Genomic DNA, 18,972 nt, shown 5'->3' on the forward strand with positions numbered 1-18,972 from the left:
CTGGATATTGTTGTCCGTAGTCTCTGATAGATTGTGTCATTTGGAAGTGAGCTGGGTGGTATGAGACGGGGTTCATTTTGAAATGAGGAGTGCCACAAATTTCTCTGCCAGTAGGTTCAGTCTGATGTATTGCCCTGGACCAAGGAAGCAGAAGGATCCACTGTGCCCAGCTGTTGCCACTCAGCAGTGTACTGCTTATTGCTCAAGTCTATCCTTAGCAGTGCAGAGTTTCACCTTCTGGTAGAGCCAAGTGGAGACATTTATCAGATTGGGATGCACTGTATTGAATAATGCAAATACTGGTACTTCTTATTGGCACTTGTTTCCATGAACAACCAAAATGTACCTGAATTATCAACACTGTTTCCAGCACAGTCCAAAACACAGTCCCATATCAGCTACTGTGAAGAAAATTATCCCAGCCCAAACCAGCACTAACCTCATTCTCATTTGTAGTAGGCACAGCCAAAAATGATTTTCCAATAAAAGCCTCTGACTAGATTCTTACCTTGTGATCAGTCAAGGGCAGCTACGTGACATTATCTGTTAACTGATTTGTGTTGAACAAATTCCCAGCTTCATGGTTATTTCTAATTTTGGCGAGGATTTCTAGGAACTTTTCATTTTTGCTAGATGTGGCAGAACAAATTAAAATCTGGCCCTTTTTGTGATCTGTGAAAGGGATTTCACTTACATCAGGTGAGTGTTTAGCATAGTGTTTTCTGACTGCATTCTGTGCATGCCTGTGCTTTGTTTCAAGGCTGATTCCATGCTGCATTTTTCCTTTTTTTTTTTTGTAGTGGTGCATTTGTTCCCATTAGAAAACAGCTTTGACTTTGGCTGTCTGTGCAACATAGAGAAAGTAACTGAATGCTGAAACATGGAAGATATGCATGTAATTGCAGGAAAAGCATCACTGTGAAAGCCTTAACAGGAAGCATGCTATTGACTCATCTTGGCCTGTGATGGAAAGTGCCCTGAGCCTCATTAAATTGTGATTAGCATTTTCAACTGAAAGGATGCTGGATCAGATTCTGATGTATTTATCATGCTTATTAGCAGCTTACTCTGAAAAAATCCCTGACACACTGAGACTGATATGGAGATAGGAATCTAGAGATACCAGGTAGAGATACCCGGGCAAGAAGCAGCCATAAGTAACACAGCAATATGTCTGTGCCATGCAGTTGGTGGCATTGTAAATTTTTGTTTAAAGGATAAAATGCTGAGAAAGAGGATAACTTCCTAAAAGATTTAACTCCGAACCTTACTATAGTGGAAGTATCAATGTAAAATTTTTATGCTCTTATGTGCTGCAAATCTGGCAACAGGGATTTCACCGGGCCTAAGACAAGTAAAGCACCTGTACCTTATTCTTAATTAAAGTTATCCAATAGACAATGAAGAGATAGGTTCCTTGATCATTGCTATGTACTCTCCTGCCCATATATAAATGTGGCAAATATACAACTTTCAAGGTCATTAAACTAATTTTTTTTTATGTCACACTGGAATATGTAGTCTGCTTCCACAGATTACAGTCAGAATGGCATTTTGAAATGCTTCAGCTTCCTCGGAACCCTTTTTGTGATAATTAGCTGGTTTTGCACAGTTGTGCTTTACAACAGGTACCTTCAGTGTGTTTAGATTCATCTTCTTCTGCCTTTCCCCTAGTGACTTTGTAGGTGACTTGACATTAATGTTGAAATTCTTAGTGAAGTTAAAATGTCTTAGAAGAAGCTAGTAATTTGTTTACAAAGAAGGGAGATAGATTTTCTTACATTTTCAAATATAGATTTGACTACCGATAATATATATAATACATAATTATACTTGGTGATTTAGTGGTAGGATTCATTTATAAGAGGAATTATATGTCTGACTGTTGAATATTTGAAAATATGAAAAAAAATAGATAAAATATGTAGCAGCACAGAGAATAATTGCATGAAAAATAAAAGGTAGCTGTCAGCTGATGATAGCTTTTTTTCTCAGTATTATTTTAGAGCTAAAATCTACTTTGACTTCCTTTCAGAACATAAATTCCCCACATCAAACCTGTTTAGAAATTGCCAGTTACTCTGAATTTGTTCGGATGCTATCACCAGCTGCTGATTTCCCCCCTCTTCTTTCCCATGGAGAAAGGCTCTCCAGGTCCAAGCTGACCAAGAGGCAGGGTATATGCTCTGTCAGTAGTAAAATTGCCATTATCTTCTTGGCATAAATAATTTTAAATAAACAGTATTATGCTTGTATCCAGTGCTATCCTGGCTCAGGCTGTTTGTAGTAGCAGAGAACAAGTAGACAGTAAATACATTTACACATCGATTCATACAACTAGATCAAGAGATAGGTATTTATTTTTAGATGTTTTATTTATATATATGTGATGCAGTATATATGAATAATAAAAATGGTAATATTGTGTGTATTTTTTGATATTTAATATATTAATAGTTACTGTTATCTGTACTTTATTCTTTTAATTAATGGTTGCATCTGTATCACAGTCTTTAATATTCATAGTGAGCTTTTTTTCCTGTCACTTGGCTCTTTGAATCTAGCAGTTCTGTCATAATGAAAAAAAGTCTGCATTCCAGTAAAATTATGCATGATGCCCACTAATTACAGTGTGTTTATATCTTAGATAATTATGGACATTGGCATTTTTGTTTAACAGTTAAAGCAAATGTTGCCTTATTTGTGATTTTTTTTTTCTTGTTTTCATGTTGAGATACTGAAATAAGTGTATCCAGTCCCTACATCAGCTTTAGTAATGTCAGCTCCTGCTCTTTCAGCAACTGATGTTCCTACTTAAGATCATCTACATATGTGATAGGTCAGCCTGTAACGGGAAAGCAATTTCTGTTCAGAATTCTAGAAGTGAAAAGGTGCTGAGAGGAGGCTCCTGTGCCGATCCAGTGAGGGGCTACTACGTGGAAAGGCACTTCAGGCAGGCAAAACTGTGTTTGTTTGGCTGTGTTGTGCTTACATTTAGGGGGCATTTATTTTTGTGACATGTTGTGACACAACTTGCAGATGGATAGCTGTCATTGCAGTCATGTGTGGAACTCTAAGGCTGGGGACTGTGCGCAGATGTGTGAAGCAGCACGTGGCCCTGCTGGGATGCAAAGATTAGAGTCCACAAAAAAAACCAAGACAAAATATTTTGTAAAAGGGGTTTTTTGGGAGGTGGGTTGGCTGTATTTTTGTGAGAAAAGCTGTTGCTTAAGATTCTCCTGTGAGCTGAGATATTCTGATTAATTCTTGATGCTTTCATGCTCACTTCAGGGAGATGAAGTGCAATTCATTAGCAAGGTGCTTGGGTCAGCCCGGGTGATCCTCACAGCCTGAGCAAAACAAGGGGCAGCTAAGGAAAGAAACCAGACAAATGGATTAGTTTAAAATGTGCTGTGCTGCCCAGCAAGACTTAAAATCGTTAACCGTGCATATGAATATTTATATATGAACCAGAAAGTAACTAGCTAATTTCCTGCTTTCCTCTTTCTAATGAGAGCCTGAACTGTTCACAGCAGTACTTTAGAAATTTGTTATTACTAACCTCTTCCTCTGCCCTGTCAGGGTTTTATTCTCTTGCTTTCTCTTGCTTTAAAAACAAAAATGTGTTTGTAAGCAGTGCAAGTGACATTTGCAAAAAAACAAAAAACCAAAAGAAGAAGCTGTATCTAAGTATAAGAAAGTATTAGAGAGTTTAATGGGTTTAGATTTAAGATGGTCCCTGAAAATAATGTCACTTCATTTTGGGCTGAAATGAAGTTTTGGGAGGTCATTTACTATTGTAAAAAAACAGATTTTGCACTTATTTTAAATTATTTTAATTACTATTTGCATACAGATTTTTTTGGTTTTTTATATGGTGCATGGAAAATTCCTCCCAATGCACTTTCATGAACATGTAATAATCTGTAATTTTGTGATATTTTTTTTTCCTTTGTCTTCCTCACAGAATTTATATTGAAGGCTGAGTTACATTTTCAATTATATCCTTAGAAGTGATCTTGGTAAAACCTAATTCTTAGGAGATTTACAAACACAAACTGATTTTTCTTGATATTCAAGTACAATAGTTGGAGGAACTTATTTTTTAGCCAAAACATTTTAGAAAAGATACCTGATAAGTGTTTGCAGGCTGTAGCCTAGGATAGAAGAGATGAGATATTGGTGGTACAGGACACCTGGTATTAAGAAGAGGCATTTCAGTGTAGTTTTCATATATAAGACAACCCAAAAAGCTTGTGCCTGTCCAGGAGGAGTCTTGGGAGGAGCTGTTTTGCTATTCAGTTGACTGGATGAAAACACAGTTTAAGAATTTTTTTGAGAGCTAACTCTGGATATCTTGTTTTCACTTGGCTCAAGGGCCAGGACTGTGTGTGTGTGTGAATTTAGAAAACAGTCACAGAAGTCAAAAATGCTCTTTACAGATGTTAAATAATTCCTGCTGAGAAGTGTAATTCTTAAAGGTGAATGTTATTTTCTTTGAAATAATCTGATTCGAAGATTAAGGAAATTGAATCTGATTTCCTTGATGCACCAAAATATGTATAAATATTTGAATATATATGTCTTTGGTTATGTCTTTACTCTGCAGTGCTGTGGCCTCACCTTGAGTCCTGTATGCCTTTTTGGGGACCACAATATTACAAAGATATTAAGGCATTAGAGAGTGTCCAAAGGAGAGTGACAAGGATGGTGAAGAGCCTTGAGGAGAAGGCATATGAGGAGTGGCTGAGGTCACTTGGTCTGTTCAATCTGGAGAAAAGGAGACTGAGAGGACACCTCACTGCAGTCTACAACTTCCTTGGGAGAGGAAGAGGAGGGGCAGGCACTGTTCTCTCCTCTGTGATGTCCAGTGACAGGACACAAGGGAATGGTCTGATGCTGTGTCAGGAGACGTTTAGGTTCAATATCAGGAAGAGCTTCTTCACCCAGAGGGTGGTTGGGCACTGGAACAGCTCCCCAGGGAAGTGGTCATAGCACCAGCCTTACAGAGTTCAAAAAACATTTGGACAATTCTGTCAGGTTCATGGTGTGACTCTTGGGATGTCCTGTGCAGGTCCAGGAAGTGGGCTTGATGATCCATGTGGGTCCCTTCCAACTCAGCATATTCTAGGTTTCGTTGTTAACTTTTAAATGTAAATTAGTATTGAATCTGTGCAAAAAAAATAATCTTACTATTTAGCAAGCTTATAGGGAAAGCATTCTGCACTTCCTCTTCACTTAGTTATAACAAAAATCAATTATTCCTAACAATGTGAGCTCTTTGTGAACATAAATCATTAAAACACAAGCACACAGACACTCTTCAATGACACGTTTCAAAAGTGATTTTGCTGTAACTTTTCTATTCTGTTCTTTTGTTGTATGAACAGTCGTGCAAGTTGAATAGGAACTTCCGTGAGGAATTTGTATTTGATTTATGTACTATAATTTAGTGCAACACTTTTTGTTCTATTTATGCTGGTTTTCATGATAAATCACCTGAAATGCCTGATGATTCAATTTATTTCTTTGTTTTTCCAAAAAATGTTGAGACAGCACTGTTTCTCTCAGTTTAGACGATTCAGTGTATGAGCAGTACTTTGCAGACTGTGGATGCTGTGAATTTTCAGTTGGAGAGTCAGAATCTTATTGTAACCCAAGTGAAGGAGATAATGTGACATAGAGAAGAATGAATCATGTAAAAGCCTGGAGAGCTGTAGTCAAGAAACAGATTTTGAAAATGAATCTTGAACGATGGATTGTTGAAAGAAAAGAAGTTAGAGTTCCAGGGTTCACTACGCTGTCAGAAAATACAATGTATTTTTTTAGTCCAAGGGATGGACAATAAAGGCTGCATGCTTTTAGCAGGGAGTTTCTCAGCTGTGATCTTTGTTCATAATTTCTAACCACAAAATGGGAACTAATTTCATGGGTCCATAACTTCTATTATTTTGAGGTCAAAGCAGAGCTACTCTAAATTATGTACCCAGAATATCCAAAGTGTGTTTTCTATGGATACAAATGTGGGCATTCAAAGCTGTATATATTTAATGCCACTGAGAAAGGATAAGCAATTATGAATTTATTACCAAAGCTACAGTGGATAATATACCACAGAAGTAATATTTGAATCATAGGCTACTTCAGGTCAGAAAGGATCATCTACTCCGCATCCCTATTCAAAGTGGGCTCAGCCTCAAGGACGAAATGTAAAAAATTAATACGTAACTTGAATAATATATTTTTTCTTAATTGCTCTAAGGAAATAAAAGAAAAAAAAAGAGTTACAAACAAACCTGAAGGTTGTTAAGTCCTGAGATTTAGTTTTTATGATAGAATAAAATGTAGAGTGCTATGCTGTGGGATCAGGGAACTCAGCGATGCTTGGTTTTGATAACAAGTGTCCATTGTTCTGCTTAGTGCTAGTGAAGATAAAGTAGAGAGATAATTCAGGATATTTCTGTTTGCAGCACAAAAGAAATGATGGCACTGAGGGATAGAATAAAAACATAAGCCACCTACAGTCTGGAGGAAGATACATAAGTATATGAAACAAGTAGTTTTAAAACTATTTTTTCATAGGGATGTGCTTACTGGGGTTGAGTGCAAAGTGGCTTTTTTAGTACAAAAATGACAAATAAAAGTGGGATTTTTTGTTCTAAGTGTTTGCTAACAATTTGCCTAATGTTTCTTTTTGGTCATTTTTGCCACCATAGAACTGTTCTGTGCCACAAAGTGTGGAGGAAGCACTAATTTCTAGACTAGATATGCATTAATGGAGGAGGAAATTTAGTCTTTGGTTGCTGGCACCTTCTGTATTTTTCTGTAGTTTGTTGAATACAGGTTGAGGAGAAATGGGTCACAGTCAAGTTGAAAGCTTCTTGTGGACATGTGTGCATGTGTGTGTTTGCATGATGCATGAATTGCAAATAAAGCTGCGGAAGCAAAAGCTCTGCTTTGGGTTTCAGCACCCTGTTCCTTCAAGCAGGTTGTCTAAAAGACTCACACACATGATATCTAGTTCAACTCCTTCTAGGTAAAAATCAGCCTTGATGCTGTCAATGTTTCACTTGGGTGTTTGAACCTACATTCTCAAGTGATGAAAAAAAATTTTTCATTATTTTCTTAAGATACACGCATGTACTAAGGGGATGAGCCCTGTTTCTGAAATACATTACCTTTTCAGTGTAAATGAAGCGGAATCAATTGCCAGGAAAGTGTAAATACTAAACCAATTTTTGAACCACTTCTCCATTCCCTCCTTTGGATTGCTAGGAAAAACCCCACAACGACCACGTGCTATGGAAATGTAGCTCTTTGACATACACTTCACTAAAGCACTTCAGCCTGTGGTGTTGTGTGCAAGAGTGAGAGGGGATGTTAAACTGAACTGCATCTTTGCATGGTCACAATTTGTTGTTCTCAGAACATATCTGTCCAGGAAGTCATCTAGTACTGCTTATTTGCCTAGTGGATTAATTCTACTTTTTTTTTTTTTTTTAATTTTTTTTTTTAAGCGGGAGTACGTTCAGTGTAACTGGGAAGCTTTTGTCACTGAACATTTGTTTTCATACATAAGTACCAGTTTACATGAGAAGTTACGATGATACCTTGATCTTTGAGTCGAAATGTTTTTTCTGAAAAACTCTAAAATAAGCCAACAGTAATTAAATGCTAGCATTAACTTCTTACAGAACCTAAAAAATTCTATTCATATGATTTGCAAGACTATTGTGATGTTTTGTTTCTTGGACTGTCTTCCATTGCACAGTCAGTAGCCTAACTGAAGAAAAATAGAGAAAGAGAACCTCTGTGCAGTCACAGTCACAGAAAAGATTAGGTGAGATCCAAATTACATAACTTTTGTTCGTCTTTTAATTTTGTTTTCCAGAATGACAAATCCCCAGGGCGCTCCACAAGTCGATCAAGTAATATTTCAAAGGTATGTGAAATCTATTTTTTTTCTAGAATTTAAAGAAAGCTAGGTAACTAGTATAAACCAGTACTTCAATCCATTATATTCCTTATGTAGTATTGTATTTATGAGAATAAGATTTTAAAGTTTTGCTGCTGAATATTATGGTTACCCTGTAAACTCCATCATACAATTAGTCATTACTGTAAAATGTGAAATAACAATACTAAGCAAATAACACATGCACTTTTTTTCCACCTCTTTTCCCCAAATGTTTAATGTTACCTTAGCACTTCAGCTTAAGATATTATTACTATTTGTTTTTTCTCCTCCTGCCCTACCCAAATAATAACAGGTGTAATGTGCAAAGCTATAAATCTGTGTTCATTTCAGGCTGAATTCTGAATTCCTTTTACGGGAATATATGGTTCACTGAAGCCAGGACTTTACATCTAGATGCTTTTTGGTTTTTAGGAAAGAGAAGGGAAACTTTAGGAAAGGCAAAATGTGATTTTTACTGAAGTTCTTTGGTTTTAACCCCTTTTTTTCTGTATTTTTGGTTCAGATATGGCTGAAATTTATAAATATAAAAAATATATAATTTTTTTTAATTTTTAAAAAGCCAGGATGTACATGAGGTAAAAGATGAAACTTTTTTTTTTTTTAATCCAGGCCTAAACATCTGCCATGTATTATGTTTGGTTCTAAATATTTTGTATTAAGGGCAAGCACAGTATTCTTAGGCCTCTTCCCAAAATATTTTTGTGTTTGGGGTACCCACTGTAAAACTTTTTCTTCTCAGCATAAAACAAAAAAATGACAACAGACCCCAGCTGTGATTTTAAGTTAAAAATACTAGCTCCATGTTAGGTTCTGCTCTCTTACATTTAGAAGGGGAAAAAAAAGGCAGGGAAAAAGGTGTAGAATATATCCTGCCTGCTGTAGGACATGGCTGAAACTCTTCTAGGCTTACTGCCTATCCTTAGAAATCATACAGTTATATGCTTACAAACTTCATCACTGGCACTTGTATTTATTATTTTAATTGCTATTTTTAAATGCGTGTATTTAGCAATAGTTACTGTAAATCTGTTATGAATTGATATTATTTTTTCTGCTTTTTTTAAAGACAGATGCATGGGTTGCAGTGGGACAAAGCATACATATTTTCACTGACATGAGAAATTTGCTGGTGACTAACATTTATTTTGAAATTATTTCTGCAGAAATCCATATAGTTGCTTATTAGAAAGGGATGTTTGCACTGGTTTTAGTTGCAAGCTAAAAACCTAGGTTTTCAGTCATGCATTTTATCTTTTTCTGATGTATGGCATCATGCATTGTATTGGATCAATTTTTCTATGTGGAGCTACCTGCCAGTGAAGTTTTTCAAATGCTGAAAGACATTTGATTGGAATTTCAGTTTCCTTTGTTGTCCGACTTAAAATGCTTTCTTTGTAAAAGAGGTTTTTAAGTGTGTGTGTGTGTACATAGAAAAGCAAACACCTGACTTTGCAGGTTAATATTACATGGCAGAAAGTGATGATAAAAAATATTCCACCTCAGTACAAGATTGAAATCTTCTAGGCCAGATAAACCACATGCCTAAGAGCAAGAGCTGTGTTCTGTGCAATGTCAGATCTTGCACACAACAAAAATTTCAATGGGCAGAAAGATTAGATAGTCTTTATGTGAAGCTATAAATTTGTGTCATCAAAACATTGTCTTTCACTGTTTTTATTTGCCTGTATGTGTAAGTTTAAAAGGGCCAATTATATTTTAATAGGGGAATTATATTTTAATAGATACCATGTTTTCTGTATTCCACCCTTAGTTGGATGTAGAGCTCCTGCTCCAGAGTAGATACCACTGGATTTTGTACCAACCTATTTGTGAAATGAAATACAGCATAGATTCTGTAAATGCAGATTCATATTTCATAATGCTCTTAAATTGTTTATTTGGACAGGACACCTGAGGTTTGAAGTGTGTGCTTGGGCAATTTTGCATGCTAGGTACATGAATTTTAAGTCTGAATTTTGTGGTGTTACAGATTAAACTGAATTGTTTAACACTGAACATGTCTTACCTAGTTATAATGAGAAGGAATGGTTTTGATTTGGTATTTTACAGATACTAGTTAGCATATGTATCTATTCAGTCTAGAAATTTTACAGTCAAACATTCCCAAGACAGGTGGATGTCTGTGTGGAAACCAACACCTCAGTTTTACCATTCACTTTTGCTGTCTATGGAGAGTGTAGAAGTTTAGCATGTTGCAAGGACTTTTCTTATTCCGTGTAATTTTCTGGCAAGGATTTCAGTGACAGACTATTTAAGGCAAATGAAAGAACAAAACTTAAAATATTTGACTGACAGCTGTGGCTCTCTTCAGTGAACAGCAACCTGGGAATTCATTCATTCACCTCAGCGTTTTATTTATTTATATCAAGAAAACTGCCTTGGAACTCCAAAAGCAACTGCTTCTGTTAGTTTTCCAATCAGAGACAATTAGGAAAATGTATCAGTGCCTGATTTTTGCTGCACTTCTGGTAATAACCTAGATTTTTCTTGTGCAATCAATAAATAAACAATCTTTTTGTGTTCTGCCCTGCTAGCACTTAATTAGATATGATTCATAATTTAATAACTAGATTATTAAGTCGTATTTTGGACTGATCAGTATTTCACATTACCTTGTATTGACAAAGTGTAGCCCTAGTTAGTAGTTATGGCTTTCAAAACCTACCTACATAAAGAAAAATATGAAACACTTGGAAATGTGAGTTATGAACCAGCCTTGATGATTTTAGATTATTACTATATTTTTAAGCATTAGACTTTTTTTCCCACCTGTTTCCTATGTTGCTGGCAGCAGAAGGAAATTAATTATTCTTTGTAAGAGATAGTATAGTGCAGTGTTCTGGATTTCAGAGTTGATATTATCCTATCTGCATGTTTTTAAAATCTAAGTAAAAACTTGACCTTGATAATTACCTATTTGCCATTGCTTAGTTTTCTGTGGACTGTAACTTCTCTCATTAAACTTCTTATGTCTTCCTAAATAGATGTATAATTTATGAAGAAGGGTACGCAGAGAAGGATCTGGTGGATTCATTGTTTTCTGTGGTGGTTAACCAGTGGAACAAATTTTCTGTCTGAATTGCAGTCTGTAGACTCTATGCTCTATATGTATTTCTGAGACTGCCTGGTTATGTTAAAATGCTTTCTGGAAGAAATGTTTCTAAAACACTGTAATTATCTTTCTGTATGTTAATTATCATTCAAGAGCTCATTAGAGAAGGATGCTATCTCAGCAGCAAGATCTAAAATTCTCTGATGGGAACCTTGGGCTTATTTTTCAGTGCAGAGAAAATCAGGCTTGGAGCAAATTGCCTGAGTTTTGATTTGCCTCAATTACTTCTCAAAAGCCTGGAGCAGGTGTTAGAACACTTTTTATTTACAAGTCTCTGAAGCTTCCATCTAATAAAACTCTGTCGAGTTATATCAGGAAGTGAGGTGCTTGTTTTGGAATATTCTGTGTGATAATATTCACATGTCTAATTTAGAATATGAATAGCAGTAGGGGAAAGAAAGAAGGAAAGAATTGTTTTTACTCTATCTTAGCAATTTCTGATCTCTTGTGTTGGGTGGGGCTCTTCTCAATAAAAGACACAAATGAAAACCGAAAGCCACCAGGATGCCGATCTAGATGAAAAATCTATAATTTCCAATGTGTTGATTATTGATTTGAATCACTCAGTTTGTGACTCTGAAATGAATTTCACAAACTGGAAATCAAATTCTGTAATACGTAATACAATATTTATAGTAATAAAAGTAATATTAGATTAGTAGTAAGTAATACAATATTTATAATAGTTATAAATTACCATTTAATCTCTTCCATTAAAATTGAATAATCTTTTATATGGGTTTTGATATTCTTAAATATTTCATCCTTTCTGTGTATGAAGTGATTGTATGAAGAGTCCTTTATTGCAGTTTGGATGGTTTACCTAGCTTGAAGCAGTCCTCAGTATTACACACTGTGTTTGTAATGGCCAAATATCACCATGTCTAAGGCAGTGACACCAACAGAGAGCACGTAATATCTCCTGGTAGGTTTTATGGTGAAAAAAACATAAAGGAACTTAAGTGTTCTTTTTAAAGAAGTTCTTAGAGTGGACTTTGTTTGCCAGAACCAGGATTGCAGCATTTCCAAGATAACCTGTTGCATAACTGAATCCTAAAGACCAGTTGTGTGACCCCTTGTGTTTTGCTACAGGCAGTTACAATGCTCCAAGTTGATCCGTGGTTCTTACTGTTCTTTGCCAATTTCATGCTAATCACAAGTGAAAATTATCTTCCAGATTGGTGGTTGCTTTTTTTCAAGGAACCATGAAGCTCCATCCCTTCCAAGTGTAGGTTCTAGATTACTGTAGTGAACTGAGGGAAAACTTAGGGCTTTGAAAAAAGAAAACAAAAAAAAAGTCCTCGCTCTTGTAAAGCATAAAATGTCAGCCTTCATAAGTGATTTTACAGTAGATAATATGATTTATACAAAACTGGTATTAAAATAAATATATGTATAAATGATACATTAGTCATCAAATCATTCTTCTTGCTCATAAACAGAATCATTATTATGAAAGCTGAAGACTAACCTAGCACTTAGCTCTCATTTACTGAAAACAACAGTGCAAAATAAACAAGCTGGTGAAAAGATTTTCTTCATCAGAACAGAATTCATTTTGAACGCAAAAAAAAGGGGCAGAAAACCAGAAACTAGAAGTAGATCCATGGCATAGTAACTGTTTCTGCACTTTTTAAACTCCTAGATATGAATGTTTGATTTCTGTGTATGGAGAATGCTTTTTAGTTCATCCATACAATTTATTCTTTGTTTACAATAAGCTTAACAAAAGGCATGGCAGCAGAATTTACCTAAGTCTGCCTGAAAATTGAGCTGAATAAAATTGCATGAATATATGATGGTATTAAATACATGGGGACAACCATCAGAAAATCAATTTCAGTTTACTCTTGAATACACCTTTTTTTTGGACCTGTTATAAACTGTTGTTCTAATGAGAGGGAATGCATAAAAATGTGTGATTATATGTCTACAAGAATGCGTACAATTTTACTGATTCTGATTTGTTCAGTTCTTACCAGCTATTCTGAGTATACCTAAATGTGTCATATTGACACATCTAGATAAAACTGCATATCTGTGTGAAATGTGTTGTGCCACAATTTTTATGCTTTTATACAAGCTCACTCAGTGTGTAATGCCCATATATAATTTTAATTTCTGTTGTCACAGAATTCAGTCCTATCCTGTGATAGCCAATATCATACAGAAGCAGCTTTGATTTGTTTTCAGTAAATGGAGCGTGCAAGTTATTACATATGCTTATATAGAATTATTTTAATTATTTACATAATTATAAATAGTAATTATTATCTGTAACATACCTGTTACATATATAGTCTGGAAATCTTTGCACGGCATTTGTTTTTTCACCATGGCACTCAGAAGCACATTTCGTATATTTGTCCTAAAAACAAATTCAATTAACCAAACTTTGTTTCTACAGTGGAAAACATTGAGGGGGTCATGCAGTTTTATGTTTAATGCACTTCATAAAAATACGATATCTCTTGTTTTTCACAATGGTGTATTCTCAGTGTTTCACTTCTTTCGGTTTAGTCATTTCAATATTCTTACTACAACTCTTTTGCTAGGGCACATGTAGGCTTCTCTCCTCCCTTAGGGCTGGAATAAATAGACATCAAATACACACCAGAATGTAGTTGTTCAAACATAGGAATGGTATCCTCACAGATGGGATTTTATCCAGTCTGTCTCCTGCACAGTCCACCAGACCCAAGGAAGAACATGGTGGGTGTGTGCACTCACATGCACTTGTGAGAGCATGGCAGGAGTGTCATCTGAGTGGAAGCTGTTTAGGATATAGGAATGTTTTGAGGGTTTCAGTCTTGCAGATAGAGGGATGTGTGAAAACAGATGCCCTCTTTGGAATAGAAATTCTAAATGGCTCTCTGAGTACTGCCTACCTTTAGAACTAAAGTGCTGCAAAGTCCAGTAACAAAGAAGATGCAGGTTTTGTGCTTCGCCTTCCCTATAGGCTAAATTTTCATTTAGCTCCCTCCAGACAGTCAAAAGCTGCTGGTCTCATGGCTCTGCACCTTTTGTATAAAACCTGGCACATCCTTACTTCCAATTGCCTCCATTTTTTAAAGAAGTATGAAACATTTTTATTAAGAAAGTGATAGTGACTAGAAAGATGCATCCTTGAAGAGAATCACGAATGAAAAATACTGTGTTGCTACGATACAAAGACTTTTGCATACTATAATCCATCTGATAATTCAGAGCTTAGCTAGCTAGCAGTGCTTCTATGCCTATAGAAAAAGTGTGGTTTTTAGTCAAACCTTGAAAATTAAGATTAACATAGATTTGTAAGGCAGGAGAAAACAACTTAAACAAGCTGATTGAATTTACAAGTTAAAGCTGTAATTACTCGTTTGCTTCATTTTTTAAATGATAGTATGGATTTGCCATTTGCAATTTTGATTTTAGACTTCAAACCACTTTATAACATGATCATACTGACTTTTAAAGGTGCTGAATGGTGTTGTTTGGCAGAATCATACGGATTTTTCTGCTCCTTCCTTGTGTGTTACTTTTCCCTTAATTCCTTCTCTTCAGAGACAGGTGAAAGGAGGGGAAGGAGGAAAGGAGAGAAAGAAAAGGTTTGGAGAAGAATTGTGCAAGGAATAATTTACAAAAAAGGAAAATCTTTGAAAGATAATTTAACAGGAATTCAGTTACCAATTAATGTAACAGCTGCTGTAAAGACATCAATCAGATTAAAACAACTTTGAGCACAAAGCAAGAACTCTATCATGAAGAAAAAAATAAAGAAAAGAAAAACATAACAGCCAAACATACCAAAAAACAGAAACCCCCTCTCCCAAACCCATGCACACAAATTTCAGTTGCCATCAAGACTGAACTTGTAAAATAACACGCACCTTGGGTCACCTTCACCATGTTTTGAAACTTTTTAAACCCTAGGAAATGTCCACATAAAAGTTCATAAAGGTGGGTGTTTTCTGCAGAATGTTGAGTTGTTTACAAAGCAGAAATTTTCAGATTAAAATACACAGGCTGGGTCTCCTGCTGAGCTTATAGCCAGACAAACTGCTCTAATCTTCTGAGGGATCCATCCTATGTGTGCTGTTTTTCAAATAGGGTAGAGTTTCAGCTTTTTAACTATAATGGCTGGTGGGATCTGGTGTATTCTGTGATGCATCACTGCTACTAGAGCAAACTCAGCAGGAGAATAAAAGCATTAGACATGTTCCCTGTCTGCCCTATCACCTGTCAATTGTCTGCAGCTTTCTTCTTCAGCAGTGTTCTAAGTTGACCGGCTTTTGGAAATGCCTCTATTCAGAACAGAGACAGGAGAGGATTCATTGGCCTTTCTGGTGGTAGCTGTGAGGGCATTTTATATAAGCTGCCTATTACATCATCTGCTTTTTGTCAATTTAAAGCTTCACTCGTTTGCTATGTGGTTCTTTGCACTTCTGGAATCTGTTCTTACTCAGATTTTCAGTTAAGCCGAAGCGGATCCCGTCCCTGTTCTTAGGAAAAGCACAACTTGACTCATGTTCTTGCACTAGTTTCAACATGCAGGTTAAGCAATAGATGGCCTCTAAGGACCTTCCCCCCCTCCCACTTTTTTTTTTTTTTAATTATCTGGAAACTTCTGTCAGATCCTGAACACCTAAGTAAAGGTAGTCTTGATTTGAAATTCTTACTGTTTTCAGCAGTTGTACTTATTTCTGTCCCCCACTTCTGTCTTTGCTGGTTTTCTAACACAGACACATGTGTGTGACACTGAAGTCCCCTTGTGTTTGGTAAATGATTATAATCTCACTTATCCTGAAAGCTCTGTATTTACCAGTATTCTGCTTGAAAAGCACAGTAGAAACATACCAGAAATAATTATGGATGAGTGGCCTGTCATGTCTGTTAATTGAATTGCATATCCTTGACAAGAGAGTTCATCTAAACTGGCCAAGACAGCAGAAGGTGGTGACTGGGGAATCTCTCTCTCCTAACAATCTTCTCGAAATGCCAAACCTGATCAGCTGGAGTTGGCATTATCCCTTAGACCTCTTCCTTGTGCTGATGGCATAGAGAAATGAGCTGCCTTGCTTATAAATTAATCATGAGACAGCTTTATTTTGAATTACCACATTTAATTCTGGTACTGATGTAATTTGTTATGATAAAATTAATGCAGTGCTTTTTTAGTTTTCCCATTCCAGTGAGCTCTACAATATACGTGTCTGAAGAAGACATTCATTCAAGGAATACTATTTAAAAAAATTTTGTTATTTGGCCTCCTAGGTGGAATTGGAGTACTCAGCATCAGTCTGATCCCTCTATTCACTAAATACAGTATCTCAAAATATTCAGTGTGCTGTATAGCAAAATAGCAATGGGATAGTGATTACAGCAATGAGATCTGTCTGCTTGAGACTGTTTCCAACATCTGCTGGAAATATATTCCCAAAAGAGCTGGACCGATAAGACGTGAGCAGAATGTATTCAAATTATCATGTTCTGGTTTGTCAGATATGCCTTGAAAATACACAGTTTTTTCCTGTAAACACATTACCCAAGTAAATGCCCCTTTAGATATCTTTGCTCTCAAATTGGATTTAAGAGATATTATTATTTAAATTTTTAAAATTAGTTTGGGATGTATGGCTTGTAAAAGAGATAGCAAAGAGGGAATATTGCCAAAAGAATTGGGCTAAACCTAGAGGAAGTGCTGGTAGCAGAAAGCAGCTACAGTTACTGCTGTCAGAACAAGGTAGGATGAAAAAGTAAAGGTATCTGGGGATAAGAGATCTGGACTAGGCATCCAGCTGAGCTGAAATTTACAGGTTCCTATAAACAGCTCATCTAGTGTGAATTATTATATTCATATGACATGTGGTAACAAGGACAGACCTGACAGTAGCAGGTCGTTCAACTCCTATTTAATTTACGAAGACTGGACCTATTTACAAAAGAAGGGCCTCCATTTCCTGTGAGGGACACAAATCAACATCAGAAAATTATTATCAGAAACACTAACCTTTTTGGTTTTAGAAATAACTCCATCAGTTTATTTTTTTTTTTCATGACAACACTTTTAAGATTCAGCTGGATGGGGTGATGGGACATGTTGTCCACACTCTGCTTTTGCCAAGAAAGGTTTGACTAGGTGATCTTTGAGGTCCCATCCAATCTGGTATTCTATGAATCTATGATTTTACCATGAAAAGCTAATTTAATTTAAGCATATAAATTCAGATAACGTAGATAAAAATGTGTGTTACAAAGTTGTAGAAATCAAATTAATGATATTCGATCACAGGTAAGAATCTGAATTATCTTGTATATAACTTGTCATGCTTTGTTTTTGAAGACTTAAATGGTGCATTGGCTTTTTGCCTGTCAGTTGTCATGTTTGCTCCAATAGGGCTTAAAAGCAAAAAACATTCATTTTGTAAAAGATATTTATGTAAATTGGTTTTGAAGGAAATAAAGTTTCATATGAGTTATGTACAACTAAACATAGCATCATGCCTGCACAGGGGAACTAGAAAATAAATTTGACTGAGCAGGGCTGAAACAGTCCAGACCTCTTGACAGTTGAAAGTGAAATGTAAGATTTAAGTAGTCAAACTGATAATGTAATTTTTATCTTAAAATAATTAGATTTCTGCTGGTCTGCAGTTCCAAATCATAAGTGTAAAAGCTTTCCAAGGAGCTTGTTTAGTTTTTGGCTTTATTTCAGCTCTCTTAAAAACCGTCTCGCTGGCTTCCTGCTTTAATAGCTGCTGAAAGTTTCTTGAACTTGTGCAGACCTACTGTATGGTTGCTGGGCCAGCTTAGCCAATCTCCTTATCCCTTCAAAGGGTACTGCTTGTGGCAAGGTGATGTAAAAATTCCTTTTACTGCATGGAGTTGACCTGACCACCATTTAAGACCAGGCCAAACCCCTGTAGTACAGAGATCCCAAAAGAAGCAATGATAACAGTCCTGGAGCTGTGAGGGAAAAAAAGAAATGAGCTCATCATGAGGCATGGATTCAGGATTCCACACTCAACTCTAGGGCTGGATTTCTTCAGCAGTCTTTCCACTGGGGCTTAGTTTGGAGGGATGTTTCTTCACTCAGCAGCAGCATGTAACCCAATAACATTAGTTATTGGTGCTGATGGCTGCATCTTTCCTCATTAAGTAGCTTAAGACATGCCTAATTACTTAATGCTAATCTCAGAGGCTGAGATGGAAGGATATTATATACCCAACCATGCATCTAACATATGTTTCCAATATATATGTAAGGAACACTCATACTCTGTCCCAATGCATGTAATTAAAATAGTGCTTTTGTGGAAAGGGAGATATAGAATACAATTTCTCCCTCAGGTATTTGTCCTTTTCTTCCAGCATGACACTGCATGTATACACACTAATGTTCCTCCTTTGATGGTGAATCCAGACATGGCAAAATCTTAGAACACAAGGATTGTGCAGTGAATTTATCAATTTCTTTATCAATTTAATTTCTCATTTTGGCTTAGTTGTTGTATCTCCGATTTTCATTCATGGAACTAGAAGTAAAGAATTAGTAGTATTGTTGGTGGGTTTGGTGTATTTTTGAAATATTAATCAACAGGTAAAAATGGTTACTTGAATTCCAGGAGCTAGAAGAATGTTTTCATGCAAAAGCACTATTCTTAAGTCTCAGCTGGTATCCATATAAAAGCAAAAATCCACATAGAGGTGACTGATGTTTCCAAAAGATGTACGCATTAAATAGAATGGATATTGGGAGCCTTGGCTAAAAGTGAAGTGTTGGCAGGTGGCAGGTACTTGGTGTTTGTAATTATTTTTGCTTGTACTACTAATTTTCCAACACCTTTTTTACACCACAAAAATGTCTGTGAAAGTTGAGCTA

General features: G+C 36.0%; 1 protein-coding gene across 9 annotated transcripts in view; it reads left to right on the forward strand.

The window, feature by feature from the left end:
- The window catches only part of MARCHF1 (membrane associated ring-CH-type finger 1), a 224,655-nt gene that overhangs the window by 169,059 nt on the left and 36,624 nt on the right, over positions 1 to 18,972 (forward strand). For all 9 annotated transcript variants that reach the window (XR_005256861.1, XM_038136201.1, XM_038136197.1 and 6 more), the window contains one exon: positions 7,892 to 7,942. Coding sequence is in view for 8 of the 9 variants with exons in the window: in XM_038136201.1 (XP_037992129.1) it covers positions 7,892 to 7,942 (51 nt within the window). In the remaining variant the exon portion in view is untranslated. The remainder of the gene's footprint in view (positions 1 to 7,891; positions 7,943 to 18,972) is intronic.

The sequence above is a fragment of the Motacilla alba genome, chromosome 4, assembly GCF_015832195.1.
Source record: "Motacilla alba alba isolate MOTALB_02 chromosome 4, Motacilla_alba_V1.0_pri, whole genome shotgun sequence".
NCBI classification, from domain to species: Eukaryota; Metazoa; Chordata; class Aves; order Passeriformes; family Motacillidae; genus Motacilla; species Motacilla alba.